The 21176-nt window shown below is 41.5% G+C and overlaps 2 protein-coding genes across 3 annotated transcripts in view; one reads left to right on the top strand and one right to left on the bottom strand.

Annotated features, from left to right (window-relative positions):
• LOC124641393 (ubiquitin carboxyl-terminal hydrolase 33) overlaps positions 1-13293 on the top strand; it is a 32494-nt gene extending 19201 nt beyond the window's left edge. For both annotated transcript variants that reach the window (XM_047179467.1, XM_047179466.1), the window contains exons 17-21: positions 717-830; positions 1992-2135; positions 4405-4531; positions 11638-11766; positions 12087-13293. In XM_047179467.1, coding sequence (XP_047035423.1) covers positions 717-830; positions 1992-2135; positions 4405-4531; positions 11638-11766; positions 12087-12707 — 1135 coding nt within the window. In that variant the 3' untranslated portion in view covers positions 12708-13293. The remainder of the gene's footprint in view (positions 1-716; positions 831-1991; positions 2136-4404; positions 4532-11637; positions 11767-12086) is intronic.
• Positions 13294-13785: 492 nt separating this feature from the next.
• LOC124641394 (zinc finger protein 391-like) lies at positions 13786-20851 on the bottom strand. Its single transcript, XM_047179468.1, has one exon. It carries the CDS (start codon positions 20340-20342, stop codon positions 18792-18794), a length of 1551 nt encoding a protein of 516 aa, XP_047035424.1. The 5' UTR covers positions 20343-20851; the 3' UTR covers positions 13786-18791.
• Between the last annotated feature and the right edge of the window lie 325 nt (positions 20852-21176).

Here is a 21176-nt window from a genome sequence, read left to right as displayed (position 1 = left end):
TTTAAAACCAGGAAGCCGCCTGATTTTGCCGCCCGGGGCATGGGCCCCGGCTTGCCCCCCCTCCCCCTAGATCCGCGGCTGCCTCCAGGCTGCTTTATGAAAGTTTCTGAAACCCTAAGCTATTTCGGCCCTACCCGGGAATCGAACCCAAGACCTCGTGCACAGCAGTCGCGGTATTGTGACAACTAGATCACCGAGGCAGTCAAATTATAATATTTCCAAAATTACTTTATTCAAAGAAATACAAGCTGTTGATTTGCATCCGTGCCATATTCAAGGAGGTAATTATGCTAATGATTCTCGACCCAAATCAATAAAAAAATTGGTACGTAATTTTTTTTCTTTAATTTTTTTTCGGAATTCCGTAAATGTCATCTAGCCTTATTTAAACTTGGCGCGTATGTTACTGGCGTTAAAACCGTGCTGCACCCTCACACAAACGCAAACACAAAGCATACGCAACGATCACTCATAAAATTGGATTACTTCGGAAATACCACGACATTACAATGACAAAAAAAGCAGTGCATATTAGTTATTTCCCATCTACTGTAATTCCAATCGATTATTTACGTATTGTATGTCCTCCTCCTGAACTACGGCACAAATGCAAATCAACACCTTGTATATGGGTTTCGATATGACGAAAATCTACGTTCTTTTTAAAAAATCTATACTTAATATTTAACTTTTGTTTTTATCCTACCAATTAACAGGAAAGTGAATCCGCAAATGGCAACGTTACGGCAGAAGGCTGCTGAAATATTAGAGTCAACGAGCGTCGAGCCCAACGATATCAAGTTCTACATCTCCAAGCAGTGGATCAACAAGTAAGTTGTTACAGTACATTAGCAAAGAAAATTAATAAAAATTTAAAAAATATTATTTGCATGTTTGTCGTGGTAGCCTAGTGGTTAAAGCATCAGCCTCTCAATTTTGAGACTAAAATTTTATATAATTTGTATGCTCATGTGACGGTAGAATATGTAAGTTTTGTAAATGCAACACCCGTACAATTACCCATGTTTACAAATAGTAAATGACTTTTACTTTGAAGCAGAGTCTTAGCATGATTTTAGGCGAGGTAACAGTACCAAGACACCAGTGACTGTGTACTTACACGCATTCGCTGCGTTAACCGGGTGCCCGACGCGGATGTGCTCCGAGTGCTTTCTTATGTGATATCATAGAGATGTTCCCCGAGCGTGACGGCTTCCCCGCTTCCCGCAGTGTTTTGCGTTCACGCTCGTTTTAGTCGAAGGGCCTAAAAATGAAGACACTTACTGGCTTCTGATTACCCGTAAAGGTAGAATTCCGTGGATAGCGGCTACGACAGCCGCGCGCGGCTTACGACAGTCGTCGGCCGCGCGCGACAATAGTCAACCTATGAAAATGTATGGCGCCGCTGCCGAGGCTCGCGACAGTCGCGCGCGGCCGACGAATTTCGTAAGCCGCGCGCGGCCGTATGCATCTCAACATGGTCTAGCGCTTAGTAACATCTATATAATTTTAGTAAAACCAGAATTGAATCGTTTTTTATTTAGTCGGCAAAACTTCCTTTTGTTTTCATTACAATACAAATGCTTTTGAATCAGTATTGGGTAGTATCCTTCATCATTTCTACTTTTTAAAAATAGGGTCGATTGGTAATCTATTTTCATAATACAGCCACAGCAATACGTCATCCTCTTCTTCTTCAAGGATATCAATTAGCACTTCGACTAGAGGGAACGGACGAACAAAATCTACTAATTTCAACACAATGCCGCGCGCGGCTTACGAATTTCGTCGGCCGCGCGCGACTGTCGCGAGCCTCGGCAGCGGCGCCATACATTTTCATAGGTTGACTATTGTCGCGCGCGGCCGACGACTGTCGTAAGCCGCGCGCGGATGCGTAAGCCGCGACCCACGAAATTCTACCTTAACGACTGCCAGAGATGTTCATATGACAGCTGAAATTAATTTGATGATGCTTGTGTATTTGTGTTTAGATTCAACACATGGGCGGAACCAGGCCCCATAGACAACAGCGACTTCGTGTGCTGGCACGGCGGCGTGAGGCCCGACCGCGCCCCGCACCTGCACCACCTCGCCGCGCTCGTGCCGCAGCCGCTCTGGGAGTTCCTCTATCTGCAGTCAGTATACCATCCGCCTAGCCGCTGCTCAACACGCACTCTGTACACTACAGCGACACCTGCACCACCTCGCCGCGCTCGTGCCGCAGCCGCTCTGGGAGTTCCTCTATCTGCAGTCAGTATACCATCCGCCTAGCCGCTGCTCAACACGCACTCTGTACACTACAGCGACACCTGCACCACCTCGCCGCGCTCGTGCCGCAGCCGCTCTGGGAGTTCCTCTATCTGCAGTCAGTATACCATCCGCCTAGCCGCTGCTCAACACGCACTCTGTACACTACAGCGACACCTGCACCACCTCGCCGCGCTCGTGCCGCAGCCGCTCTGGGAGTTCCTCTATCTGCAGTCAGTATACCATCCGCCTAGCCGCTGCTCAACACGCACTCTGTACACTACAGCGACACCTGCACCACCTCGCCGCGCTCGTGCCGCAGCCGCTCTGGGAGTTCCTCTATCTGCAGTCAGTATACCATCCGCCTAGCCGCTGCTCAACACGCACTCTGTACACTACAGCGACACCTGCACCACCTCGCCGCGCTCGTGCCGCAGCCGCTCTGGGAGTTCCTCTATCTGCAGTCAGTATACCATCCGCCTAGCCGCTGCTCAACACGCACTCTGTACACTACAGCGACACCTGCACCACCTCGCCGCGCTCGTGCCGCAGCCGCTCTGGGAGTTCCTCTATCTGCAGTCAGTATACCATCCGCCTAGCCGCTGCTCAACACGCACTCTGTACACTACAGCGACACCTGCACCACCTCGCCGCGCTCGTGCCGCAGCCGCTCTGGGAGTTCCTCTATCTGCAGTCAGTATACCATCCGCCTAGCCGCTGCTCAACACGCACTCTGTACACTACAGCGACACCTGCACCACCTCGCCGCGCTCGTGCCGCAGCCGCTCTGGGAGTTCCTCTATCTGCAGTCAGTATACCATCCGCCTAGCCGCTGCTCAACACGCACTCTGTACACTACAGCGACACCTGCACCACCTCGCCGCGCTCGTGCCGCAGCCGCTCTGGGAGTTCCTCTATCTGCAGTCAGTATACCATCCGCCTAGCCGCTGCTCAACACGCACTCTGTACACTACAGCGACACCTGCACCACCTCGCCGCGCTCGTGCCGCAGCCGCTCTGGGAGTTCCTCTATCTGCAGTCAGTATACCATCCGCCTAGCCGCTGCTCAACACGCACTCTGTACACTACAGCGACACCTGCACCACCTCGCCGCGCTCGTGCCGCAGCCGCTCTGGGAGTTCCTCTATCTGCAGTCAGTATACCATCCGCCTAGCCGCTGCTCAACACGCACTCTGTACACTACAGCGACTTCGTGTGCTGGCACGGTGGTGTGAGGCGAGACCGCGACAGTATACCATCCCCTAGCGGCCTCATTATCTGCCTTGCCTCCTCATCATCTTCCTAGCGTTGTCTCAACTATGTTGGACTTGGTTTCCAGTCTATCTAACCTCTTCAACCTAGTAATCCGGGCAATACTTTATTATGATTGATTGCCAGACTTTCTAGACTTCTGGTTACCCGTAACGACTGCCAAAAATACTTAAATGACAGCTGGGACCCAGTAATTTTAGTACCTTCCAAAACATAGAAGAACATGACCAACCGGGCCAATGGCTTGCCTTATGATCCATCGATCCGCGCGGCTGTTACCAAGCTACGAATTAGTATTTATTTATAAATTTTTCAATAATACCATTGTTTTTTTTTTTCAACAGTCAATATTGTTATGTATGATGTTATATTTTGTGTATTTGTATTTCCTATAGACCCTTGTATTGCTAGTAATAAAGAAATAAATACAGTTAGGCCCCATAGACGGACTGCTAGATCAGTTACCCAGTTATCAACAAACACAGACCGTTCTTGCAGTCAAGAGTCTACAACTTGAAGCTGTCAGTCATAACTGGTGGGCAATTTCAAATAAGTAACACCGTGGATTTTGAATGAAAAGCGGTGGAGGCTACGCTCGAGCAGTCAGTGTGTGGCTGGCGACTGCTTGACCGCACAATGAAAATTCGCCGTGCTGTCGACCGCCCGAAGCAGTTGCAACTGTTCTAGCGGTTTGTGTGTGTGCGTCCATAAAACTCTGCAGTGGACAGCTTGAAGCTGTCACCCCTGACTGCTTCAAGCGGTCCGTGTATTGCCGGCCTTGCAGTCACAGCCTTTTTATCGTCCCACTGCTGGGCACAGGCCTCCTCTCACACAGAGAAGGATTTTGCGTTAATCAGGAATAAATAATATAATTTGTATCCACAGTTTCGGCGGCGGTCCGGCGGTGTCGCACGTGCACGAGTGCGGCGTGTGCGCGCGCGCGGCGCAGCGCCTGCGCACGCGCCGCGCGCGGGAGCTCGCCGCCTTCTGTGAGCTGCACGCTAGCTTCCAGGTGAGTGAGAGTACATTAGGTCTCTAGGCGGTTCGGGAGGCTCATAGCTCATGTCTAGATAGACGACAAACCCTTGTCAGCGTCGCCAGCAACCCCAGCGGGGCCCCGTAGGGCCAAGGCCTGCCGGGGTTGCGGGATTGTGTGTCGAAAGAGTTACCCCGGCCCTGGTACATAAAAGGCCTACGACGGAACACGACGGTTTTTAGTCAGTAAGAGTGTTTGGTTCAAAACTGTTGCATATAGCTATGCATTTATACACATCTGTAGTAGGCCCTCATTTGTCGTCCATCGTTAGTGTCCAATAGATAATTGAGCAAGCCACACGTTGTTTCATTCAAAAACTAGCCAAAGAAACGTCGACCTTATCACCTGAACATATGGTCCTTAATCGATCCGGATACCAGACATCGCTGCCGACATCGCCGGCCGTCCGAGAACAAAGAGATTGCGATAAGGCGACCCAAGTGTTTGAGTTTTTCTACAAAGTGCTTAATTATTACGAAAGGTTATTAACATTTATTAACGTTTGTTTATACGATGGAAGTGGAAGAAGCGATGAGTGTTATAGAACGCCTTGCACGTGCTTTGGAGAAGACCCGTATCAATATAAAGAAGTCTCCAAAGGCTAGATTAGCCCAACGAAATTATATTGAAGTCCGCATTAAATGTGTAGAGGATTATTGGAACGAATACAAACAGGCTTACAGCGAACTAATGCGAAGCGTACCGAAGGAGAAAGCTGACAAAATACCTTACATAGTTAAAGAAGAATATTTTGAACATGAAGAGTTGTATTTAAATTTGATGACTGACTTGAAGGATTTATTAGCGTGCCAACCAGTGATTAGTGATTCAGCGCATATTCCTAGTGAAGTTCAACAAACACGAGTGGTTTTGCCGAAAATACAGCTACCTACGTATAGTGGACAATATGAAGAGTGGTTATCGTTCCATGATTTATTTAATAGCCTTGTTCATAAGAACGCGTCGTTAAGTAATGTACAAAAATTGCATTATTTGAAAACAAGTCTCAATGGAGAAGCCGCGTCGATTTTAAAACATATACAAGTGACAGATTCGAACTACGAACAAGCTTGGGACATTTTAAAAGCAAGGTATGGCAATAAACGTATAAATGTCGACGCAGTTATGAAAAGATTCTTCTCGCTTAAGAAAATTACCGTGGGTAATTCCAGTTCTATCAAGAATTTACTGGATACAACGTTTGAATGTTTACATCAATTTAACAATTTGAATGTGAAGACTGACAACTGGGACCCTATGATAATATTCGTCATAGTGCAGAAACTAGACTGTGAAACACACAAAGACTGGGAAAATTATGTAAGCAGCAATTGTGAAGAAGCCGATAGCCTACCCTCACTCGACATGTTTCGGAAATTCCTCGAATGCCGATTTCGTACGCTAGAACTTACAGAACCGACCAAACAAAAGCCAAGTTCAGTTCATGTTCGAGAAAAGTCATTTCACGCAGCAACTAAAATGGAGGGCAGTAAATTGTGTCGAATATGTAAAGAAAACCACACGCTTAGCCACTGCAAGGAGTTCGGACAACAATCACCAGCACAAAGAAGCGAGTTCATAAAAATGAACAATCTGTGTTTCAACTGCCTCGCACCCGGACACTCTGTGAGGTACTGTCGTATACCAACATGTTGTAGAATATGCAAGAGACGTCACCATTCACTTCTTCATGAAAACAAAGAAGAGAGCACAACAAAAGCAAGCACAACGGGCAGCACTGAAACCAAACAACCCGAAGTGACATTACATACTAACGTGGAGAAGATGGAAGAAACAGAGAAGGACATTACAATGGTGACATCACACGTTTCTACAAAACAAAGCACGTCGCTGCTGGCAACTGCAATCGTAAAGGTGACAAGTGAAGACAATTATACAACAATATTACGAGCTTTAATCGACCAAGGTTCACAAGCGAGTTTTATTAGCGAACGAGCAGCACAACAACTCAGAGCTAAGCGATACCCTATCAAAGGTACAGTTGTAGGTGTGGGATCAACGAGAGAGGATATTAAACAAGTAGTTCAGATAAATGTACAATCAAGGTGTGAAGATTTTAACCTGGAAGTTAGAACGTATGTTATGTCAAAGCCACTGACTACTAAAATACCATCCCGCACAATCATCACAAGCAATTGGCCTCATCTAGAAGGACTAGTTCTGGCTGACCCTAACTACTGTCAGCCAGGGTCTATTGATTTGCTTTTGGGGGTGGACGTGTACGCCCAAATTGTACAGAACCGGTTAATCAAGGGTCCGCCAGGGTCACCATGTGCACACAAAACAAACCTTGGCTGGATTTTATTCGGAAAGGTGGAGGATGGAGAACAACAGACAGAATCGGTTCTTGTTATGCATCATCATATCATAGGAGAAGACTTATTGAAAACACTCTGGGAAATAGAACCAGATTCAAAGAGGATATACACAAAAGAAGAAAAGCAATGTGAAAGCTTCTACGAAAATACGCATAGAAGAAACAGCCATGGACAGTACGTTGTAAGACTACCATTTCGTAACAATGAACCAAAAGCAAAGGATGGTAATACGAGACAAATTGCAATGAACCGCCTTATTCAACAAGAAAGGAGACTTCAAAAGGAACCTGAACTAAGAGAAGAGTACGACAAAGTATTAGAAGAATACCTTACAATGGGACACATGGAAGAAGTTCCAAAAGATGAAGTGAATAACCGGTGTATTTATCTACCACATCACGCTGTAGTTCGAACGGATAAAGAGACCACCAAACTCAGAGTCGTATTTGATGCCTCATGCAAAGGAACGAATGGCATATCTTTGAACGACGAACTCATGATCGGTCCGGTACTGCAAGAGGATATGCGAAGTATAATAATGAGATGGCGCATGCATAAGGTGTGTTTTGCAAGTGACGTCATCAAAATGTATAGAATGGTGCTGGTTGATAAGGAAGACACAGATTACCAGAGAATCTTATGGCGTGGTAGCGTTAGACCAGATCTTGGTCCAAACTGCATACCGCCTGAAGTCAAGGACTACAGATTGAAAACAGTTACGTTCGGTACCGCATCTGCACCGTACCTTGCCATAAAAACGTTAATTAAACTTGCAGAAGATGAGGGTGAACAATATCCTGAAGCTGGCAGAATCATCCGTGAAGATTTTTACGTAGACGATCTGACTTCAGGCTGCGACACGACAGAAGAAGCGATTCGTATCAGTAAGCAAATCATCACTATTCTGAAACGAGGAGGCTTTGAACTTCAAAAATGGGCATCCAATGATACCGAGTTTCTTAAATCTATAGACACCAACAAAGTCACTACAAAGGCCAACATAGACTTGAAGCTAGACGGCACCATAAAAGCTCTTGGTCTGACATGGAATCTCGGAAAAGACGAGTTTAATTATCAACTACAACTAGAACCTATATCATCAGATCACATAACAAAAAGAACTATTCTTTCAGATTTGCAAAAATTGTTTGATCCACTAGGGTGGATAGCACCAGTGATCGTAACAGCAAAAATTCTAGTACAAAAATTGTGGCTAGAAGGAATGGGATGGGACCAAGAAATAAGTAAAGAACTGAAAGAACAATGGAAGTTTATCAGAAAGGACTTAGAAAATATTAATCAAGTAAGAATCAGACGTTGGTTGAACACCATTTACACTGAGAAGGAACAAATAACATTACATGGGTTTTGCGATGCGTCTGAAAAAGCATATGCAGCTGTGGTTTACTGCCGTACACAAACAAAGGAAGGTGACACAAAGATAAATCTCATTGCATCACGTACGAAGGTAGCTCCTGTCAAGACCATTTCACTACCTCGCCTCGAACTAAGTGGAGCTACGTTGCTAGCTAAATTACTTACCAAAGTGAGTCAAGCCATGAGAATCCCCTCACAGAATGTGTTCGCATGGACTGACTCAACCATAGTATTGGCATGGCTGGTCGGGGAACCAAACCGATGGAAGCCATTCGTCGCAAATAGAGTAGTCGAGATACTAGAAAATCAAAGCAGTAGCCAATGGTTTCATGTCCAGTCGGCACATAATCCAGCAGATATAGCGTCAAGAGGATCATCTTTATCCGAACTGCAACAAAACAAGTTATGGTGGAATGGCCCTGCCTGGCTTACAGAAGAAACTATAGAATTCACAAAGCCGTCACGGTCAACCATAAATCTAGAAAGAAGGAAACCTATACAGTCATATGTAAATGCTATAGAAGAAGTGGAAAAATCCCTGAAATTTGAAGAATACGATACCCTTGCGGAATTATTGAGAGTTATAGTACACTGTAAAAGATTCCTAAATATGAAAATACATCCTGAGAGGCTGAGTCGGGAGATGACAACAGAAGAACTGCAAAATGCTCTGGAGTACTGTATAAAAAGAGTACAGGAAGAAGAATTTTCTGAAGAAATTAAAAGAATAAAACAAAATTTAAATTTAAAAACCAATAGCATTCTGAAGTCACTGAACCCATTCTTAGATGGACAAAATATCCTCAGGGTGGGCGGAAGGTTAAGAAACGCAGACGTCGATGAGAACCTAAAATATCCTGTGATACTTGGCAAGAAAAATAACTTTGTATCATTAGTGTTGGCCGACGCACACCTGAAAACAATGCATGGAGGAATAAACCTGATGATTACTTACCTGATGAGTAAATACTGGATTGTTGGCTGCAAACGTCTGGTGAAGAAATATATTCACGGATGTCTTACCTGTACACGGCAACGAGCTGCTAGCAGACAACAAATAATGGGTGACTTACCTGAAGCACGGGTGACTCCTTGTCGTCCTTTTGCCCGAAGTGGAGTGGATTTTGCTGGGCCTGTGTATGTATTAACTTGCAAGGGAAGAGGCGCAAAAACTCGCAAAGCATACATATGCATCTTTGTTTGTATGGCTGTAAAGGCTATACATTTGGAGCTAGTTAGCGAGCTGACAGCCGATGCCTTCATCGCAGCATTCAGACGGTTCGTGGCCCGAAGAGGAAAATGTACTGAAATCTGGAGCGATAACGGCACGAACTTCGTGGCATCTAATAAAGAATTATGTAGAATGTGGAAAGAGGCGGAATTACAAGTACCCGGTCCCATAGCTGACCACTTAGCAAATGAAGGAACTCAGTGGCACTTTACACCACCATATAGCCCAAACTTTGGAGGACTTTGGGAGGCTGGCGTTAAATCTGTTAAACAACACCTACGAAAAATATTAACTATGAATTTAACATACGAAGAATTCACTACAACACTCACACAGATAGAAGCCTGCCTCAATTCTCGCCCCCTAACACCGATTAATACTGATGTGGATTTGATCGACGACATACAAGTACTCACACCTGGACATTTCCTTGTCGGTGAAGCACTAATTAACATACCAGATCGTGACTATACCACAGCCAATATGAATGAGCTATCCAGATGGCAACATACACAACGACTGGTTCAAGGATTTTGGAAACGGTGGCAAACGGAATACCTGTCGCGTCTCAACCAAAGAACAAGATGGCTGAAAAGAAGCAAAGAATTCGAAGTCGGTGACATTGTATTGATCAAAAATATAAATATGCCTCCGAGCAAATGGGCATTGGCTCGGATAATGCAGAAACACCCTGGACAAGACGGAATAACACGAGTATATACAGTACGTTATAATGGTAAATTAACACAGAGATCAGTCTCAAACTTATGTGCATTACCAGTTAGTACCTAATGAAGTGTAACTAATTTAGCATAACCATTAATTAACCTTTATGTGTAAGCTCAGATTTATATAACTTTAGTTATAAGTTTGTTATTGTTAAAATGCTCATTAAGTTATACATTTAACATACCTAAGTTTCACATCACTAGTAGTCTTAGTTTAACCGTAAATTGAGTAACAATAAGTCATAAATTGTACCTATTCTAATTGCATGTTAAGCATTTTTGAAAAGGCCTGTAAGCCCTTTTGGTGGGCGGTATGTTTGGTTCAAAACTGTTGCATATAGCTATGCATTTATACACATCTGTAGTAGGCCCTCATTTGTCGTCCATCGTTAGTGTCCAATAGATAATTGAGCAAGCCACACGTTGTTTCATTCAAAAACTAGCCAAAGAAACGTCGACCTTATCACCTGAACAAAGAGTCTGACACTCCCTCACCGCTGCTAACCCACAGCGGGAGGATCATTTAATAATTTTTGACATTTTGTTCTAATTCTCGCACATATTTATTCTATTTACATTGTTTGAAAAAAAAAATTCAATTTCAAATTTTCCAGCGGCAACAGAAATATATCATCTGTGAAAATTTCAACTCTCTAAATATCACGGTTCATGAGATACAGCCTGATGACAGATGGACAGACGAATGGACAGAGGAGCGAAAACAATAGGGTCCCGTTTTACCCTTTGGATACGGAACCCTAAAAATGGCGCCGAAAGCAGTTCTCATCAGTCTTCATCTAAACTCTCCTTAAGGGAGTGCGTTTTTCACTGTCAAACTGTTGTCGAAATAACATGAAAAGTTTATATTTTCCAAAAATAATTGTTTTTATTTGTTTAATTTGCTCGCAGCGCTGGGACAGAAATAGGGTATTAACTTTAACAAATATTACTAATCTCTTACAATCACACTCTCTCACTCCATATAAGCGGCGTTTTCAAATTGCCAAATACTGATTTAAGTACTGCTCAAACATCATTCTGTCTTTGTCACATTGACTTAAATTTCTGCGACAGAAATACTTTAAGTAGAACTCGAAGGGGTGGGTTGCACCATGTAACTATATCGATAACCTTACCATAGCCAGCTGTCAACCAGTCGCCCATTGGTCAGATCGGAGATTTGATTGCTGGTTATGGTTTGGTTATTGTTACAGTTAACTGAGATTTCACTATGTAACTTTAAGCATAACAAAAGCATAAGCTGCTGTGAAATGACCAACTAATGGGCGCCAAGTAAACGGTTAGATGGAGCAAACCGCCTTTGAGTGACATTTGAGTATGTCAAAGTTGACCTAGGTAAAATTATCCCCTACTGAATATTTAACATAATATTTGTACATGTTATAGGAACAGGAGCGACCCCACGCTATCTACGGCATCAGTATGCACTGGTTCCGGCAGTGGCAAGCGTTCGTGCGCAACAAGACGCAGCAGCCGCCCCCGCCCGTTGATAACTCCGGCATCGTTAGCAAACAGGTACTTCTTATTATAAAATAGCTTTCTTGTAGTTCGAGCAGCTGCGTAAAAAACCTATAGACTTCCTCGATAAATGGACTGTCTACATGTGTAAACAGGACAAGCCCTTGTCTTGAATTGCTGCTTTTCAGATGAAAATTTGGATACCAGTAAGATTTTTATAATATACACCCTTAAAAGTCGTCAAAATATGTGAAAATATGTGTGAGGATTAAAAAACTAATTTACTAATGTAATTTACTGCACCTATGGTATATGATCTTTCTAACAGTAAAATTAGGTATTTGAACTTTTATAAACATTTACACCTATGTTTTCAGGAAATCGACGGCGTGACGACTTTAACAATAAAACCGGGCTCCGACCACGCCCAGCTCAGCGAGGAACTGTGGCGGTTCTTCACGAGCATCTACGGCGGAGGCCCCGAGGTCCGGCTCAAGTCTCCCATCACCCCCGCCCCGCCGCCCATCTTCCACGACGACACCTTCGAGAGACGGCTCTCCAGGAAATACTCAGAGTCGGACAAGGAGGAGTACTGCACGAAATCCACCTCCGAAATGAACATCAGAGACACAATACACGGAGAACTGCAGAAAAACCAATCCCTCCAGAACATTAACCGACGGTACAAAGTTAAAGCGACAGCCGAATCTGATGAAGATGTCAACTATAGGCGGACCTTCCAGTACAAGAGAGCGGAGACTAACGGGAACTACCAGGACTCGGACTCCGATGACATGGACGTGAGTCCGCCGCACAACGCGCATGCGAACACCGTGCGCATGGAGAACGGGCTGGACAGCGACCACGACGCCAACGATAACCCCGTGCCACGCGACAAGCCCGACGCGGAACTACCAAATCTAGATAGTATATCCCTCAAATCCAAGCCCTCGAAAAGCGGCAAAGTGAGAAAAATCAAAAGACGGACAGTGAAATGATTCTTTCTAGCTTTCCAATTCGTTCACAGGTTGAGGCGACGGGTCGCTTCAACCAAAGACTACGTTTAGAAAGTTACAATTTTCGAACATTCCTTTTTTCGGTGACTGGTGTTTAAAATACGTGCATTTATAGGTTGGAAGAACCTAGCTCCGCGACTCTTTGGTCTCTCACTTGTTTCATAAAAACGATATTTTTCTAAAGCATTATATTAAATCTGCGGCCTCCGCGCCCGGCTACCGGGAGGGTGTTAGTATTTTTAGTACAATTTTAATTTAGTTCAAATTCAGGTATAGGCAAATTAGATACTTGAATAAAAATGATGTTATACGTGGAATAATCATCGAACTGTATAGTTACAATAATGTATATCTGTGTAAAATTCAAATGAACTTAACCATAAAACTTGTAAATGTATAGAAATTTCGTGTTTATAGATAGACTATTATCCTGACTGCATTTCTTTCGTTTGCTCTTGTTTACCGTGGATTAGGTATTTATTTTGTTATTTCTGGTTCTAAGTCTATGTGTTATTTGTTAAAGAATTGATCAGCAATAAAATATATTTCATCTATATTGGCTGCATAATCTTGTTTTTCTTTTTTACGTGCTTATCGTTTACATTTACCATATTTTACACGGTATTATATTTTGGTGTTTCTTTCCCAATCATTTATTTTTACTCTGCAAAGCATTATGATTTTTATAAATAGGTTTAATTTCTAAACTAAAGCTAGCAAGTGCATCTGAAATCTAACAAACTGAACATAAAGGTTATTCACCCGTTGTATCGAAGAGACTTGCGACTGGACATACGCCATTTTTTTTTACGATTATTTTCTCTGGTTGGCACAATGATGGCCATTTGATAGCGACAAAAGAATAATAAAAAAAATGATGCTGTAAATATGAGTAAATTTAGAATAATTACATAATAAGAGAAAGATTTATGGTCAATATTTTCGTCTCTTGAAATTATTTGTTATTTTTTAAAAATTATGACATTTGTTCGTAAAAAGAGTATTTATAATCTACATTCCTGAAAATAAAAAAATAGGTTGGCAGAAAAACAAAACAAAATAGATGTTCCAAATATTTATTATAATGAAGACAATTACATCATGTTATTATAAACCAGGTACATTGTTTATAATTTATTATTAATAGGCTATCCTGCGAAGGTACCGTTTCGTTAGTATTATCGTCCAATTAGGCAATGTGTATTAAAAATCAAGGATTAGGCCTCAAAAATTTCTATGTCCGAAACACTTCCAAATATTCTCTATCTGTTGATTCTTACTACCGTTAGAGTTTTGCCTTTAGCCCCAAAGAAGTAATGTTAAACTCCTATCTCTAGTAACCAAAACAACAGATAGATTATTGGGAACGGTCGTAAGCTGCTTGCGGTACAAAATGTGCTATAGGTACAGACGCGACGGCATATCAAGCTACTGCAATCTGTCAAATTTCTCCAATAGATTTTCAACTTTATCTCTTTAAGTATAAGGTTCAATGTCGATTGGGATTTTGCCGATTAAAGTAGCTTGATGTGCTGGTGTCTGAATCTAGATATATCAAAGCAACTCATGGATAAATGCGCCCAACATGGAAAGAGTTTCAGGACGGTCTAAAATAAAACTTTTTGGTTCGTCTGCGTAAAATAGCTCACTATATGCCATGCTTATAGACTGAGCTACCAGCGTGATTATTATTTAGATTTTTAACAACATTGCCAGTCAGAAACGTTACGTACTTTTTTAAAAACATTCAATATGTATTACTCCATAAAATCGTAACAAAAATAGACTTCTATTAAAATATCATACGTTTCTAAAAATATTTTTTTCCATTTTATAAATCAAATAAATCATCTACATTTATTTATTATAAGGCCCCTATGTATGTACCAAAATTACGTATATCGTTAAAATCTATTGATCATTTTTTTTTAACATAAATTTTAATTTTTTGCTACGAGTAAGAGAATACTACCTGAAATTTTGTTTTGTGCAGTTTTCACGCAGAAAATATTAAAGAAACGTTTATTCAAAATTTCTGGTTCAACTAAAGAACATCTGTGAAAAATTATTTCAAAATGCAATTTTAATAAAGGCATCGTAAATTATATTCAACATGATTTTAAAACAATATTATTCTATCACTCACAGCAGCTTCGTTGCTGTAACCAAACTTACATAAAGAAATTTAAAAAATATTCGAAACTTTACAGATGTAAGCACAAAATAAAAAATATGATAATAATTATGTATTTGGTATTACACAACATAATTTCGTTTTTACAAAAATATAAATATAATGAGTTACACTCATTAAAGATAAAAACTATAAAAAAACTGGGGTACATGAAAAAGTTAACAATTATGCATTGATATTCCCCAATAAAGAAAAACGGTAAACACTTATAGTGTCGCCAAAACAGATAGATTTTATCGTCGATCGACATCTGTTAACTATAAAATGTTAAATAAATAAATACAGGTATGAACTTTAATATTAAATATTGAAGTTACATGACAACAAAAACGGCCGTACATTGGTAGTCTTTGATATGTTAACTATTTTAATAATTATTTTACAATCTAAAAAAAAACTATAAAAATATATTGCATTGTGTCGTTGTATATTTTTATGTATCAAATATAAAATATGAGGAAAATAGTATAAGCGCCGATTTCATTTAATTAGGTCCCAGCCTTATCGTGTGACGAAAATGGAGTCAGTTATTTTCTTTGTTGTAAACTACTTGATTAACGATGAATCATTTTCTCTCGCATATTATCTTGTTGGGCAGTAATTAGATGAAATCCGACGTTATTTGTACACTATGTGTAACGTTTTGTACTCAATGTTTTGCACCAATTGCTGTAAATCTATTGTAAATCATCAGATAGGTAAATATCACTCGTATAACTGCCTATTTGAGAATATCATGTACTGCTATTGTATATGACTAGTGGCTTCAGGGCGTAGACTGGTCAAAAATCGGCAGTTTGTTTCATCTATACTTATACCTATTAATTAAAATATCGTCGTAAAAAACTATTAACCATTATGCTGTATATTACTTCAAAAAACAAGGAACATATTAGGTTTGAACTGATAATGTAGGCTCTATTGAGGGGAACTTGGCTCTAAGCTAAACAAACATTTCGAACTAACCGATCGTTTCTCAGTCCATAACCTTGGGAAGGATTTAGCAAAAATATTTCCAACAAATACATACAACAGTCGAAAAAACTTAAACATTAACAGTTTCATATAAATTGTATTTATAAAAAACATTTTTGCGGAAATCTTTTCTGATATCTGCATAAAGGAAATATGTATAATCATCGATATACAAAATATATGAAAATTTTCTTATTTTTACTTAAACCAAATGTGCGCGATAGGAAAGGTCCTAACATTATTATAGATAAACTTTTTTTTATTTTTATTTTTTTCTTGCATTAGCTTTAAAACTCCAGATCTTTCGATTTTAAACTTTGTATTAACGCGATCCGAAATATATTCAACATTGAACTCAAAGGCCACTCTTATAGAGCACAATAAAATAAAAGCGAAATTAATAATAATCATACATATTTAACTTGTATATCAATAAAGATTTCGATATGCAGCACACACTTATACATTATATTAAGACAACAGGTGTTAACTGATTCAACCAGCCCTATGGTCGTGTATTTCTCAAATAGAAAAAAAAAACTAACTTTCTCACTAACCTAACATAGTACAATTAAATTTCTAGAAAAGAATAAGTTGCATTTGAGGTAGATTAAATTTTTTACAGTCCTATTAACCTAATAGATTAGAATTATTCACATAATATTCTACTTATCAAGCGTGTACATGATCTCACCATAATAATATGCTCTCCTTGCATTACTAGACGCCGACATTGACCATTATTATTTAAACCTTTATATTACCGAAAAATATTAAACTTATAAAACATGTTATGCGACAGGAATGAGACTATCAAAATGATTCAGCGCGCTTCCGAGTTCAGAACCATTCATATAACAGCATTATCAGAACAAAAGTAGAACTACGAGTATGATTATACTGCTTAGAAACAAAAGACTAATCGTAATTTCACAACTACCCGTCTGACAAGTTTATTGTTTTAGCATGAAAGCAGTTTTAAATTCGGGTAGTTGTTAACTTTGAGCGTTGTTTCCTTTGTTGTCTCGAATTAATAAACCAAAATGGCTCTAAAAATTATATAAAAATTGAATAGCTATTTCGTTTTCTGTGAATTACTCGAGGTTAATGTTTAAAAAAATGTAATGATGTCCCAATATCGACAGCGCTCTAAAATTAATTGATGTGAACGGAGCGCGTGCACAACTCGCGATAAGACGAACGACATACCACATTAAAATCTAATTAAGTTACTCGAATTCAATGTCTTATTAAGAGAGTCATTATACAAATATAAGATTCTATTATTTTCTTTGTCCCTGTATAATTTTGGGTGATAAGTGATTTGGGGATCCAAAGTCGGGAATGCTGAGTCGACAAGACCCGAAAACATGATTCTACAGTAATGGTTTGCAAAAGGGGAACAACAGGCTTTAAGCCTGACAGCGATAACAAGAAGAAAGATGTCTTGCAAGGTGTGCACGCCACGGTAAAAATCTTGAATGAAAGAAATGTATTGCATCTAATTCAAGATATAATATCCTTCCATGTCGAACGAAACAAGTTGTTTAAATTCTAACAACATTAACAATCTGACACTTACACATCACTAAACGAATTACATAAAATTTGGCTCATTATTCTATAACGTATGCCAAGAAAAATGTTCCAGTGAAGTTACAAATTCCCAAAATTATTTCTGTGTGAATTTAAGAAAGTTTTACGGTCAGAATTATGAATTTTGGCATAGGTATCGTCGTAAAGGCAGATCGAGCGGAAGATCTAATGTATGACTCTAAGTTCCTGCACACGCGAGCCCAACGAGCAAATGAAACCTGGATTTGATTCACGATCTCAGTAACGTCGACTTCACTTATCCACAATCCTATCACTTTTGGCACATTTTTGCTATAATAAAAATGATAACGCTGTAATGTTATTACTACGAACACGAAGTCGTCCACTTTGCTCATCAGACACACACCCAATTAGTATCGTTTATATATTATTATTCTATAGGAAGCACGAGTGCCTCTGAGGTATATTGATCATTTTTATTGCATTTTGTTTCTAGCTCAAGTCTGCTGAGTCTAAAGGACTTCGATGTCATTCTGTACAGTAGAATGAAATGGAACCCTAATACCATACAACATAAAGCCTTCAATTGTATAACTCTGTTATGAACACTTAGCACATACACTTAAGGATGATATATCAATCTAGTTACAGACAGATCTGATGTTAAGCTACTCCGGCAGAATATTACATTCACTTTATTGATTCGAAAGGAATATGCTCTCTGTTGTATTACAATATCGCGTCGGAAGCAGCAAGCCTCTCTAAAACATATTATAATAGCTCACTGCTTCCAAGAGCCATACACCCCGGTCGTATTCTGCTAACTAACTCGCGTCGGGCCGAGCGCGGTCCGCCTCAACTAAGCACTAACTGTACCCATCTAACAGCTCACAGAGTTGGTCCCAATTATACTCCATAAACGTCATGTACGCTATAAATAAACAATATTATAATTCCGAAAGTACATACACGACTAGATCACATATTCATGTAGAATTCGGAAGTAATTTTGGTATACCCGAGACGTACAAATATACAATTTGGCAAAATAAACCAGAGGGCGCGCACCCTCTGGCCTCCGTACCTATATGATTACAAGATGAAAATCAAGTCCAACAATATTACAACTTGCAATACTAACTGCACTCAAGACTATTTACAGCTTAGATCAACCTTACCTAGTGAGGTAGTTCGGTATTCACATAAGCTAAATGCAGGAATCTCACCCTTCGCAACCTTCTGATGCCATCCGCAGTCGAATGCACAACTGCATACTCCTTCGTGGTGTTCTCGAGCAGCACATCAAATGCAAATGGCATGGGAGGTCAGGTGATGCGAGGTTAGTGCGGCGGGGGCGGCGGCGGCGGAGGCTTAGGGCTCTGCGCCGTCTGGAAGGCCTGCGTGAACGCTGGCAGCCGCTGCTGAACTCGGCCTTCCTCGCCTGTGAATGTTGGCTCACTATCCTCTAAAAGCCCTAGCATCTGGCTCGACAAACCGGAAGGGCCCTCGCCCGGATCCATCAACAGGGATTCCACATTCCCTGGATGGAGCAAGTGAGCTTCCATTGCATCTGGAAGCTCTGTTGTTGACAGAAAAGGCAAGTCGGATGGCGTCTGCGTGTACGGTGGAGCCACCATAAACATCATAGGGTACTCAACTGGCAATAGTGTGCACCCCGGTGACACTGGCTCTTCCAACTTTATTTCCATGGATTCCTCCAGCTTAATATCTATAGGCTCTACTTTTATATCAAGTTCTGGTGGCATTTCCACAATAATATCTGTAGACGGTACCCTGGTTGGACCTCCCTCTGATGTACTTTCTTTGGGCGAGTCTGGTTTCCACATAGAAAAATCTGTTCCTTCTAAGGGATACTCAGTATATGTTTCTTCAAATGCAGAGGCCTCTGGTGGCGGCTCACTGGATGTACCTACAGCGGCAGATTTCCATGACTCTTCAGGATGTGCATTTTTGACATGCCGCACCAGATGGTCTTTCCGTCCAAACTTTTGTGGACAAAAAGGACATAGAAAATCACGTCTACCTGTATGTACGACAAGATGCCGGCGAACATCTTTAGCTGTAAAGAACTTTCGATCACAATAGCTGCAGGTAAACTTTTTATCAGAATCATTTTTAACAGTGCGACTACCAGTGTGAACTTTAAGGTGATATATTATATCTTGCCGGGTGGTAAAATTCTTATCACATATCTTACATTGCAGGTTGCCCTCCTCGGCCGAGTGCAGGGCAGCGTGCTTTCGATAACTCAAAAGGGATGTGTAGGATTTTCTGCAATCTGGCCTTTCACATGTATAAAGCTTTTTAACTGGATTATGCACTCTTACATGATTGGTGAGATGATCCTTACGATTGAAAGTCTTACCACAAACATTGCAGGCGAAGGCTCGGGCCTCACTGTGTATCAGATTGTGGCGCACAAGCTTGAACTTGGAGTTGAAGCGCTTGTCGCACAGGTCACAGGAGAAGGGCAGCTCGCCAGTGTGCGACAGCACATGCTGCGTGAGCTTGCCCGGGCTGGAGAACCGCTTGTCGCAGGTGCCGCAGACATGGCGCTTGGCGTGCTCCTTGCGCGCGCGCGGCTCCCGGGGCTCGGGCAGGGCGGGCCCGGGCGCGCTGCCCTCGCCCTCGCGCGGCCGCCGCGGCAGCGTGGGGATGCGCCGCGCCACTTTGACCGTGCGGAACAACTGCTTGATGCCGCTGGGGCCGGACGCGCCGAGCGTCACGTACTGCAGCTTCGTGGGCAGCTGCGATGCGGGCGGTGCTATGAACGTCTTCTGCGGGGCGGTCGGGCGTTCCCCGCTCGGCTCCTCTTTGAACTCGGAGCCGCCCTCCTCGCCTTCCTTAGGGTTCGGTGGCGGGCTGGCCATCTCGCGCTCATTTTTGACGCTCTTGCCCTATATCGCCGTTCGTTTATCTCGCGTCGTGCTCGTATCGGCTCCGCGGTGGCGCTGGCTCGTCGCGATGGCAGAAAACATTTCTGTCACATTGACGGTCTGGAAGCCCTTTTTCGTATTCGTGTCACATGGTTCTCGCGGAATTTCTCATGTCCGCACTCGATTTAATCACAGCGATGGGCTCCACCCTCGTCCCTAAGACACTATTCGATTGAAAAATCTGAATATAGAAAGAAAACGGATGGAAAAGTTACTTTTTTCAAAGAAATACGTAGCGCTTGACATCGAAATCACGAAATGTCAAAATAATGAAATGAAGCCAAAAGCCATGTCAAAAAAAGTCCGCCGAATCGTCAGCTGTGGTCCATTGACCTACATCGAGTGCTTTCAGAACCACAATGTATTCTATATTTTCAGCCTAAGAAAATTGATATTAATAAAATTCGATCAATGGAAACTTGTTAGTAAGAAGTCCTTTATTTATTTATCGACTTTCAAGTGGTTTAAGACTGTATTTAATGTATTGTTTGTGTTTTATTTCCAATTTCTATACAAATTGTATGCTTGAAATCTTCATTGTTCTCTATTTACTGGAACGCAACAGTTGTTCTTTCAAAGAAGCGCGTTTTCGCTATTATTTAATGCCTTTGAGTTATTGGGAAATCGACGAAAATAAATTGTATACCTAAAAAAATATTGAAAGATTCTAAAAGTAATGGAATTGCTTTTTTATTTCCTGTTGAAGTATTTTTGTTTTATTATAGTGTATTTAGTCTTTTTTGAAGGTTCAAATAAAACGTTCATCGT

The sequence above is a fragment of the Helicoverpa zea genome, chromosome 22 (assembly GCF_022581195.2).
Source record: "Helicoverpa zea isolate HzStark_Cry1AcR chromosome 22, ilHelZeax1.1, whole genome shotgun sequence".
NCBI lineage: Eukaryota > Metazoa > Arthropoda > Insecta > Lepidoptera > Noctuidae > Helicoverpa > Helicoverpa zea.
Note: the sequence above shows the minus strand (reverse complement) of the source record. Positions and strands in the feature narration are given on the sequence as shown.

Excerpts from the sequence above, each read along its gene's own strand:
- LOC124641394 (XM_047179468.1), bottom strand. The coding sequence starts at position 20,342 with ATGGCCAGCCCGCCACCGAACCCTAAGGAAGGCGAGGAGGGCGGCTCC.